Source organism: Sciurus carolinensis, chromosome 3 (assembly GCF_902686445.1).
Source record: "Sciurus carolinensis chromosome 3, mSciCar1.2, whole genome shotgun sequence".
NCBI classification, from domain to species: Eukaryota; Metazoa; Chordata; class Mammalia; order Rodentia; family Sciuridae; genus Sciurus; species Sciurus carolinensis.
In genome coordinates, this window is record NC_062215.1 from 88,049,377 (window position 1) to 88,061,602 (window position 12,226).

Genomic DNA, 12,226 nt, shown 5'->3' on the forward strand with positions numbered 1-12,226 from the left:
AATCCATGTCAAAAAAAAAAGACTAAAGAAAATTTATTCCCTGGTATAGTGCATATGTCCAACTCCTAACCCCAGGTAATTAACAGTCCCAAGATGAGGTCATTCTGGGTTAACTGGGTAAACCCTAACTCTGACAACAAGTGTGACAAAGGAGAGGGTCATGTGAAGATGGAGGCAGGGTCTGGAGAGATGCAGGTACAAGCCAAGGAATACCTGGAGCTACCAGAATCTGTAAAGAGCAAGGAAGGATTCTCCCTTACAGATTTTGAAGGGAAACCAGCCATATCAATACATCAATTTTAGACTTCTAGCTTCTAGACCTATGAGATAATAAATTTCTGTTATTTTAAGTCACCAAGCCTATGGTAATTTGTTATAGCAGCCCCAGGATACCAATGCCCCTAACTCACCTCCAATTTGCCAAATGATCTAGTAAATCAACCCAAAATCAGAGGAAAAGTAAAAAGACAATAGCTGTGGAAGGCTCCAACATGGAACCAGTGAAAAATTAGGTCTATTTTTATCAAACTATACAACCTCTCAACAAACAGATTGATTGTGTAAGAGGTAAGTAACATTGTTCATTCAATACCTAAGTTAGTAAGCACCTACTTTGTTCAAGGTCCCTGCTAGGCTCTGGGGACACAAGGATCATTAAAGTCATTATAGCTTAGTGGGCAGAGGGAAGAACTGAGCCAGAAATAAAGGCCTCTGGTTCCAATCACTGCCTATTTGGGTGTGGGTATGTAAATCTCTCAAAGAATGGGATTTTAGAGTTGTCCTATGAGAATAATATTGGCTTGTCTTTACTGCACAAGGCTATTTCAAGGATCCTTGAGATAATGTCTCAAAGGAATTCCAAGATTATCAAAGAAGAAAAACAGAATTGTAACTAACACTGAGATATGTACATATGAAGTATAGAGGTGTGCCTGGCCTCCTAAGGTGTCTCCACTCCTTACTGCAGTGCCCTAGACAGGCACATATCACTAATCGACTTTCTCTCTGAATTTAGACAGTCTTTAAACCATGTCAACACAGCCCTGTAGTCAAATAGCTGACCACTCACTAGTAATGACTATGACTATGTTCTGAGATAAACCTATTTGCTATCCTTTTTCACTTGGAATAAAAAGACATATGAAATGGTATGTTAGAGGTAAGAATGAAACTGTAGATATGGGTCAACTAGATCATGTGGAATGTAGATTTTAGAACCAGTTAAAGGAGATGGTTTTCAGTGTGGTTGGAGCAATGAGGGAAGATTTAGTAGGCTGGAATCCCATCCTAAGAGTCCGCATACCATGAATGACCTTGTCATCCTATACTTCAATTCTTTGCCTGCATCCCTCTGTAGACTGTGAATCCACTATGGAAAGGCTAATGTTTGTTCAACATTGTACTCCTACTGTCTTACACAATGCTTGGCATGTAGTAGGCACACAATATTTGTTTTTAAAATGCATTAAAAATGGTAAGATTTGCTGGGTACAGAGGCATGCACTTGTAATTCCAGCAACTCAGGAGGCTGAGGCAGGAGGATTGCAAGTTTAAGGCCAGCCTCAGCAAATGAGCAAGACCTGTCTCAAAATTTAAAAAGCTAGAGTTATAGCCCAGTGGTAAAGTGCCCCTGAGTTCAATATCCAGTAACGACAAGAACAATAACAAGATAAGAACTTATGGTTTCTAAGACTCAGGTGGGCCGAATGTAGAAGGGTGGTGTTTTAGGGAACAGGACTACAGGAATAAAGACATAAGCCTCCAGGGAAAATACAGAGTTAGAAGGATGATGTGAAGAACTCCCCACCACTGATACCAACACTGCTTTTTTGACTTTGTTTCCCTGGGATACCATCTTTGTCCACTTAAACAGAACTCTGATGACTTGGAGGAAAAACACCTCCCACCCTGCCAGCATATCCACTGTTCTTACCCTTGAGCACCTCATTGATGTACCGGTTGAAGTAGTCCACTCTCAAGGAATCATCAAAGAGATCTTCACTCTCCCCTACGGGCATGCCATTCCCAGCCAGGTAGATTGGAACTTTTCCTCTTGTGTATTCCAGGGACACAAACTGCAACAGCCTCCTAATACCCCAGGGCACTATGCGAATCCAAGGAGATGAAGTTTGGGGCCATGCAGTGTCCACATGTTGGGTGAAACCTCCAATATTATCATAGGTGGGGATGCAGGTATCTTGTTGGGCCTTGCTGATGAGGCGGGAGGTGTAATGTGACAGACCCAGAAAGTCAGCAGAGCCTTTTAAGAGCTGCTTCTCTGCCTCGGTGAACTCAGGGAGCTGGACCACAGGATGGGGACACTGTGTGTTTATCTGTTGAACCTGGGCCCTCAGAGTGGCAGGGTAGTCTCCATCCACAAAGATAGGGTGTGCAAACCAGCCCAGCATGAAGTGCAAGAAGCGCTCAGAGGCTATTAGGTCCTCAGGTCTGTCTGGAGACAGGGGTTCTGCCCAGTGTGAGTTCAGCACAATGCCCACACGCCCCTGCTGCTGAGAGCGATGGTGACTGTTGTAATGGTGCCAGGTTCTAGCATGAGCCTTGAGGATCGAGTGAGCCACCTTGTGAGGAAGAAAGAAGGAAACACAATGCTTAATGCCAATGCCAATGTCAACAACAGCACTAATGAGCCAAAAACAAGTCAACAATAACATCAATAAGTTAACACCAATGTCAATATCAAGTCAACAACACGTGTGGTCAACATGACATCAACACTAATTTCAACAAGTCATTAACAATTCAACATTAACACCAATGTCAATAATGTCAATGAGTCAATAAAAACATCAAAAGTCAACAACAAGGCTGATGCTTTGTCAACATCAGCCAAGTGTGGGGGTGCCTCCCTATAAGCCCAATGACTCAGAGGCTGAGGCAGGAGGATCACAAGTTCAAAATCAGCCTCAGCAACTTAGTGAGGCCTGTCATAAAATTAAAAGTAACAAAGGCCAGGCTGGGGTTGTAGCTCAGTGGTAGAGCACTTGCCTGGCATGTGTGAGGCACTGGGTTCAATTCTCAGTACCACATTTATGTAAATAAAATAAGGGTCCATCGACATCTGAAAAAAAAAAAAGTACCAAAGGCCTATGGATATAGCTGATAGGTAAAACTTTCTCTCCTGGGTTTAATTCCCAGTACTGTGAGGGAAAAAAAAACACATTGGCAACAATATCAACACCAGTGTTAACAAACAAAGGAGACAACAAGTTAACAGTTGAACATCAACAAATTGACACCAACAACATCAACAACCACCTGTCATGCAATCCTTTTAACAACCTCATATGGCAAGTACAGTTAATGCCACTTTACATGTGAGGAAAACAAGACCAATGTAGGTGTAATAACTCTACTAGGCTATAGTCAGGAGTGATTGAGAATATCAAAACCAGGCAGTCTGACTCCAGGCCTGTTTGTCACTCACAATGCTATTCTGCCTCTATACTCAATAAGTGATTATTGGGCTGGGGCTGTAGCTCAGTTGGTAGAGTGCTTACTTTGCAAGCACAAGGCCTGGGGTTAAATCCCCAGCATCGCAAAAAAAAAAAAAAAAAAGTGATTATTGAACAATTAATCCAGAGTAAAGGGGTATTATTTTAATTAATGCACAAGGGAGAAGACCACTTTTTCTAGCCTACTTGTTCTGTATTCTTCTTAAATCTATAAAGAAAAACAATAACCAGGAACTATCCCACATAGTGCTGGGGATGGAACCCAGGGCTTCATGGCATGCTAGGCAAGTGATCTACCACTGAGCTGCATCCTCAGCCCTCAGAGTCTCATTATAGACTTAGCTCATCATCTTACAAAAGTTATCAGTTTCCCTGGTGGAGCATCATGGGGCAATAGGGGCAAAAATGGAGTGGTATGGAGTATAACAGCTTACATTCATATCATGACTCTGTCAATAACTTGCTCTATATAAACTTAAACCATCTGCTCCCTTAATTTCAGCTTGTCTACAAGAACTGTACAATTATGGATCCATGCAGGAGGATTAAGTGAGATTAGCATACGTAAACTACAAAGCAAAAACTTGGAGTACTAAAGGGAAGTTGATAAATCTTATTTTTTTCTTTTTTATCATCTGAAAAGGTTGACACTTTTGAAAAATTTCATACTAAAATGTGACCTGGGAAGCAACACTCCTGGTTTCTTATGTCCTGAATGTTAGTCCTTAATTGAGTCCTAAATGCCACTGGCAAAATGCTCCTTTCCAAAATGCAGGAATGGGCCCCTTCTTAACTAGTCTGTGCTGGGCAGGGTGCTCAGTGGGCATTTCATAGAGTCATTTATTCATGATGTTCCAGTTCACTCTAATTGTTCTACTTTTATTTCAAATTGTTCTACTTTTATTATGTGTGCCACTAACATCTCTCCCAGAAGGTTATAACATGTTGAAGACATGGCTGAATCTCTCTCCTTAACGCCTAGAATAGAACCCAAAGTATGACAGGGAAACCAGTCTAACAAGTCTATCCTGAAGAATCTTGCCAGGGAAAGCTGTTGGGTTTTCTGGGAGATTCCGAAAGAAAAGGGAAATGATGGTAAGAACCCATAATAACCCACTTGAAATTTGGTCCGCAGAGCCAGGCATTGTGGTGTATGCCTGCATTCCCAGTTACTAGGGAAGCAGAGGCAGACAGGAGTTTAAGCCCAGCCTGGGCAATACATGAGAGCCTGTCTCAAGAAAAAAAAATTAAAAATTGGTCCCATCATGTCTATCTCCATCTTATTGAAATGATATCCTGGGGCTGGGGTTGTGGCTCAGTGATAGAACACTGGCCTGGCATGTGTTAGGCCCTGGGTTTGATCCTCAGTACTGCATATAAATAAATAAAATAAACACCCATTGATAACTAAAAAAATATTTAAAAAAAAGAAAGAAAGAAATGATATCCTGATTGCCCTCTAGAAAGCTACCTCTCCCACCCCACTTCCCCATCTCCCAGTCAGTGTGAGTAGATCCTGGGATCTTGACCCAAACTAGTTAGTCACTAGTCCCCTAGCTGAGATCCAGAGATGGACTCAGGAGTGTGCATGTGGTCACCCAGAGACCAGGAGATAGGTGACCAAAGCAGAGTTGCTGCCCAGGGATCCCAGGAATAAGCCAATAAGAGAAATGAGAGAGAAAACTACTGGGTCTGAAACAGTTGTTTGTGCCCCATCAAGTTCCATCTTGACTAAGCTACAACCAAGATTTTTCAGTTTCCTGAATTCACAAATTCCTCCTTGCTTAACACCAAGAGCCCTAGGTGACATAAGAAACTTGTCTCTCTCTTTTTTTTTTTTTTTTTTTAAATAAGTGCAGGACTGGGGATGCACTCTACCCAAGCTATGCCTCCAGCTTAGGGATTTAACTTTGGAGTTAGGAAGAGAGTCTCAGAACCTGGCTTTCGACCTGCAACCCAACAGTGATGTCATCATGAACATATTGTTTATCTGCTCTGAGCCCCAATTTTCTCATCCATCAGGACAATTCTAAGGATGAAATAATTTTTCTAAAGGGATAGTACAGTGTCTAGACAAAATAAGGTGATTAATATATGGTTTCCCTTCCCTTCCTTTGATTTCCTTTAAAGACTAAAAAGTAAAGACTCGTTCATATAAAACAGACAGATAAAATTACTTTCTTCCAGTCAAATGTGTTTTTGCCCCCAATTAGGAGCTGTGGTAGAAATAAGCAGTACCTTAAAAGAGGCCACTCCTGGGTCAGAAATGCCTGGTGCGTGTTGGCCAGTGCCATAGCCTGCATAGCTCATCACCCAAGGCTCGTGGAAGGTCACCCACAACTTCACACGGTCCCCAAAAGTGGAGAAGCAGAAGGCTGCATAATCCAGGAAGGCATCCACCACGCTCTCATTCTGCCATCCACCATGATCGTGCAGGGCCTGAGGCAGGTCCCAGTGGAACAGTGTCACCATGGGCTCGATTCTTGAGTCCAGCAGGCTGTCAATCAGCTTGTTGTAGTAGGCAACACCTCGGAGGTTGGGGCTGCTTCTGTGCCCAGTGGGGAAGATCCGGGACCAGGAAATGGAGAACTTGTATACTTGAGCCCGGAGGCCACGAAGCAGGGTAACATCAGAGACTGGCTTGTGGTAACTATCACTGGCCACCTTTGGTGTTGCTTGACCCTTGATGGCTTTCAAGTGCGCATATTGGTCCCAAATGCTCGCCCCTCTCCCATCCTCAGCCCAGCCTCCTTCCACATTAAAGGCTCCTGTGGAGACACCCCAGAGGAAGCCTTCTGGAAAAACATCCTGCAGGAAGGCATCCCTTTCTTCCCTGGACTGGTTAGCAAAGGTTTCCCAGACTCTCTGGTAGGCTGAGCCTGAGTACAAGGACCCATCTGCCATCTCCTGGTCCTGCTGCTGGTCAGTCTGAAGGGCCAGGCTTTTAGTCAGAGAACAAGATATACTGTGGGATTGAAGTGACACAAAGAAATAATTAATGACTTGGAGTTACAAATACCCCCATACTGATGAATAGGGTTAACGTATCTAATCTGTAAAGATTTCAGAAACACTAAGTCAAATGTCAAGTTCACAAAGTCATGGGCAGGAAATGACTGTTAGTTGGGGAAATTGTTATTATGACCCCTTCCTAGATGAATAATTATTGTTCCCCATGTTAGTCTACCCTTTTATCTTCAGTTCTGATACCAAACTTTATTCTTCTTATAATTTATTGTGTAACACAACTAATAATAAGGATTTAAATTTCTTAAGCCTATATTCTGTGCCAGTCACAGTACTAAGAATATAAATATATTACCTCATTTAATTTTGATAACTAATTTATAAGATAGGTATTATAATTAACCTTCATCCTGCAGAGGAAGAAACAGACTTAAAGAAATGCATACCTTATAAGCCTCAGGGGTCAGCAGTTATTTACCAGCTGGTACAAGAGTATTTCAATAATGAAACTGTGGGTACAGCTCTCCTGCTAAGTACCAACTAGCTGGGTATGTCTACAATCCTAGCAACTTAGGAAGCTGAAACAGGAGGATTGCAAGTTTGAGGCCAACCTAGGCAACTTAACGAGATCCTGTCTCAAAATAAAAAATAAAAAGAGCTGGGAAAGGGGAAATACTGGGGAATGATATTGGCCAAATTATATTGTTAGAGTGTGTGCATGTACAAAAACGTAACAATGAAGTCCACCATTACATACAACTACAATGCATCAACAAAAAAAATTGGAAAAAAAGGAGTCTGAGGATATGGCTCAGTGGTAGAGCAATTGCTTAGTGTATGCTAAATCCTAGGTTCCATCACCAGTACAATGAAAACAAAAACCAAGTATGTACCAACTAAATAGCAATCTTGTCTATAATCTCTTTTCTTCCTTTTGCTGTGGATTGTAAACATGATGTCAGGAGCTACATCTGAGACCAATCAACCAGACTTAAGGATGAAAAATAACAAGATAGGAGACTGGACTCCTGGTGAGTGTGACTTCTTCTTGACCCCAAAGCTTGCAAGTGGTAGTACAGTCTGTGTTTTTAACCATGTACCATTACGTACGTGTGTAAATGTCTATGATTATGTGCATGTATTTTATATTTGAAATAAAACCTCACATAAGCCAGGCACAGTGGCACATGCCTATTATCCCAGACACTTGGACGGCTGAGGCAGGAGGATGGCAAGTTCAAATCCAGTTTTGGAAACTTAGTGTGGTGCTAAGCAACTTAGCAAGACCCTGTGTCAAAAAACAACAGGGTGGGGGCTGTGGTTGTAGCTCAGTGGTAGAGCACCCCTAAGTTCGATCCTCAGTACCAAAACAAAAGCAAACAAAACACACACCTACACAAAGTGCTATCCTTACATGCAATGTAGTCTATTTTCTATTTTATTCTAGTCTATCTCCCATTCTATTCCTTTCTTTTAAAAAAGTTTTGGGTTGTATCCTCTAAATTGATTTTACTTTTAATGAGTTCAGCTCTGCGGGCTGGAAAGCACCACACCACTGCATACTGCAAACTGTACCCAGAAGAGGGCAACCTTGAGGAAAAGCTGACAGAAGTGTCTATCCATGAAAGAGAAGACACATGGGGAAAAGGAGGTGGAGGGCTAGAGCATCTCCCTCTGAGGGCTACCATGTGAAAGGAGATGACACTTATACAAGGTTGGCCCAGAGCACAGAACTGGCAGAAGTGACAGTGACACTGGAGAAGGGTCTCCCTTCCAAGGGGGACACAGGGTGAGTCAGACCCCCAGCAGGGGTCTTCTGGACCAAGCTCCTCTGCTTTACCTAGCATCAATTTCCCCACGTTTGCTAGAGCAGTGGAGAAGGGGAAACTCTATGTATGGTTGTGGATTATCCAAAACGCATGTGTTGTGGAGCACAACCAGGTGTGTGGGAGCTGCTCCTCGGCGCCCAGCCGCAGCTGCGCACCCATGCAGGCAGCATGAGCCTGCCTGATCATAACCTCACTCGGCCCTCTGACCCTGACTCTGAACTCTTGACATAGAGAAAAGGAGGTCTGAGGAAATAAACTGCCATGGATGATACAGACCTTGGAGCAGGGAGTCTGGGGTTTGCCTAACTTAGGAAAGATTTAGTGCACTAAGAAGCACTCCGTGCCCAGAGATTCCAAGTGCCCCCACTTCAGCCCACCTGCCTCACAGATTCCCAAACAATGCTCTTCTGTCCCTTTGGATGCAGGGCTGTCTCCCCTGCTATGCTCTAGGTAAGTCTTTTGGGGACCTCTCTGCCTCACCTGTGAAATCTAAAATTCTCAAAGGAGAAAACTGGTAGTCCTGAATCCTCCCCTGCTGCCCCTCCACCAGGAGGTCTCCATTCACATCCAACTGAGTCAAGGTCCCTGTTGTAAACCAATGTTGGAACATCCCTTCAGGAGAAATACAGTGAGATCAGGGTGTTGGAGAGAACCTCAGAGCTGGTGTCACTTGTGTTTTGTCACTTTTTGACCTCTCAGGGAACCCATTCTACTTTGGTCTGGTTTTTTTGTTTGTTTGTTTGTTTTTTGTTTTTTGTTTTTTCCTGCCAGGAGACATAGCCCAGCACTTCTTTGTGGTCTGTGTGGTCAGGGAGAAGGTGTGACCTGTCTGCTCACTGCCCTGATTTGCATACACAGCAAAAAGTCTGACATATGGCAGCAACTCAAGATCTGTTAAACTCAACTGCTGATTTGAAATGAGTTGAAAAGATGGAATGATAAGAAGTGATTATGGCTCAGAACAGTCAAGTGATAGAAGAGGAAAGATACAGAGAGGTGGTGGCACCACTGTTTATGAAATGTCAGAGATGAATGACAAGGAGAGCTCTAACTGAGGGTCTGGGAGCCAAATGATCGTCTCCAGTCTGTCCTACCTTACAGCATGGTGTGTAAAGTCCACCTGTGAAACACCCTGAGGGAGTGCTGAGGTTGTGGGGAATTCCCAGTGCCACCTTCCACACCATCCTTTTCTTGCTCATTTGAAATGGGATATGACATAATTACGGGGCTAATGTCAAATCTCCAATTTCTTTTAAAGTATATCATTTACAAACCTTGATATTTTAGTCATTGATAAATTATTTGCAGTCTCATCATTGATTAAAACCTCCATCGTGAGAACTGTTAAGGTAGGCTTCTGCAAAACTGGCCTTTCTGTCTACACTGTCTCCAGTGAGGAAGACATTTCACAATAAGGAAATGGGGGCAAGAACTCACTTCATGAAACTAGTGGGATGGTTGGCTCTATGTTTAACCTGGCCTCTTTTCCATATACACTGCTTCCAAGATCTTAAACTAGAAGCAGGGATTCAAATCTCAGCTCTGCTAATTGTGTGCAGCTGGAGTGAACTGACAACAGAGGAAGCCAGACCGTGGAGCCTAAACCAAGACCCAGCGAGGGATAACTTTTCCAGCTTTTCCTCTGAGCCTTCCTCCTTGTCTTTTGAATGACCATAATAAACCTGCTGGTTCAATAAGCAATGCCAAGAATCCCAAAAAGAGACCCCATGTGAAAGAACAGCAGAGTAGTCTAAAAATATCAGTGACTCAATAGGCAATCTAACATCACCTTTTCTTGGAACTTGATGAACAGCTCAGGAGCTCATTAACATCAAACCCAATGATGAGCACTTGGTCTTTATTTATGGCTGTAAGAGAAGAAATTGAACTCTACATGAAACTCAACCAAGAACATATGCATCTGAAATCAGCAGTTTTTCTCACTCATAAAACACACACAAACTCCAAGCAACAGTTCCAAGTCCCTCTGAAAATACCATGGGCCAAGAGGTTAAGGAGATCAGACATTTCTGATCTCCTTACACACTTAAGGGTATAATCAGAAGCACCTTCAGACTTGAGATTGCCAGCTTCACCCCAGAACCTCTGACAGGTCTGGGTGGGACCCCAGGTGATGCTGATCCTGATGCTGCTGGTCTAGGAACTGCAACTTTGAGAACAGTTGATTTAGAATTTAAACATCAGAAATTGTGGTTTAAATATACATCAACATAAAAGTTACCATTTTAACCATTTATAAAGGTATGGCATTTAAGAACAGTGCTCATCATGCTATAAGCTAAGTTAGGATTAGGATATTAGGTGAGGTGTGTGGATCACCTGCAGAGGTCTATGGAGTCAGTGAGGCATAGGGAAGGGAAGGGGTTAGAGTGAATATCAGGGCACTCCAGCACATGTCCCTATGCCCTTTCCTGCAGAGGCCCCATCAGTCACAAGACTTAATAGACTCCAGCCTTCCCCTGGCTCAACTGGACCAGGAATAGCTTCCTGATCCATGGCCAGTCAATCAGATTCAGTCAAGAATTTGCATTAAAACACTGAAACACTGGTCTGTGAGCTTCAGGTCCTGCACCTGAAAGTTTTTAGTATCTTAGGTGCCCACCAGGACCACAATCAAGCTGAGGTTATAGGGACAAGGAAAAACAGAAGGTACTAATTGGAGACAGGCATTCTATCTCTGCAGAATGGGGCAGAGATAGAGGACCCTGGAGGAAGAGGCAATGAAAGGAGACAAGCAAACAAATATCAGCTTTCATGCTTACAATTTACATCTGAGGCCCAATGGCCTTTATCTCTCCTTGTACAGAGCCTCACCTCTTTCTTGGGGCAATGGGAGCTATCTGCCAGGGAAGGCAGGACCCCCACACTCACCTGGGTAGGTTTCTCAGACCAGTCCTCCTCTTGTGCTCCTCCTCCTATTCAAACCCCAGCTTTCAAGACTGTTAATCACTAGTCCAGTGAACCAAATGTCCCTCAAAATCTCTCCCATGAGGATCCACTCACCTTCCATAAGGCTAAAAAGCAGACTGGCAGGGCTCTTCCTGGTGGAGGGACAGTCCCGAAGTTTTAGGGTGAAGATAAAAACTTTCACTTTTGGTTCAATGGTCTGAAAAAAATTAAGCCCAGCAAGTGAACTAAAGCTCCCTAGGAAGTATCTTTTGATAACAGGGACAGAGTTTCAAGGTGAGGTCACAAACACTCCAGCTTTGGAAATGCTCTCTAGCCATCTTAATTAATTAGAGTAGCTGACTCTAGACCCTGAATGGGAAAGACTTACACTGTTTAGAACATAGGCCACCCTCATCACCCCTTCCTGCACCCTTCCTTCATCTTGGGTGTACAAGGAACCTCTTAGAGCCAAGAACAAGGCCATCTGCTCCCACAAAAAGCCTGTGTTACTCAAGAAGCTTAATCAAGATGCCCCCATCACCATATTTATAGATGTCTGAGGTTTTCTGCAGAATAATCTGGGTTTAGGTGGTAGAAGAGAGGGACATAGGTATAATAGTACTTGAAGCTACTGATGACTTCATAGGAATTCCTTATACTTTTCACCTTATTTTTGGATGTACTTGAAATTTTCCATAATAAAAAGATAAAAGAGCTGTTATTGTTACCTGTTATGGTTTAGATATAAGGTGTCCCAAAAAAGTTCATGTGAGACAATGCAAGTATATTCAGAGGTAAAAACATTTAGATTAAGAGTTGTAACCTAATCAGCAATATGATGTAACCTAGTCACTGATATGGATTAACGGGGTGGTAATTATAGGTAGGTAGGGTGTGGCTGAGAAGTTAGGTCACTGGGGCGTGCCTGCAGGGTTTATATTTTGTCCTGGGTGAGCGGAGGTCACTCTTTGCTCCCCTGTTGCCATCTCCTGAGCTGCTTTCCTCCTCCACACACTTCCACCATGATGTTTTGCCTCATCTTGGGTC

General features: G+C 43.1%; 1 protein-coding gene across 1 annotated transcript in view; it reads right to left on the minus strand.

The window, feature by feature from the left end:
* The window catches only part of Lct (lactase), a 42,903-nt gene that overhangs the window by 17,349 nt on the left and 13,328 nt on the right, over positions 1–12,226 (minus strand). Inside the window, exons 4-7 of the mRNA XM_047546368.1 lie at positions 11,294–11,396; positions 10,059–10,137; positions 5,712–6,438; positions 1,934–2,579 (exon numbers count right to left, since the gene is read on the minus strand). Coding sequence (XP_047402324.1) covers positions 1,934–2,579; positions 5,712–6,438; positions 10,059–10,137; positions 11,294–11,396 — 1,555 coding nt within the window. The remainder of the gene's footprint in view (positions 1–1,933; positions 2,580–5,711; positions 6,439–10,058; positions 10,138–11,293; positions 11,397–12,226) is intronic.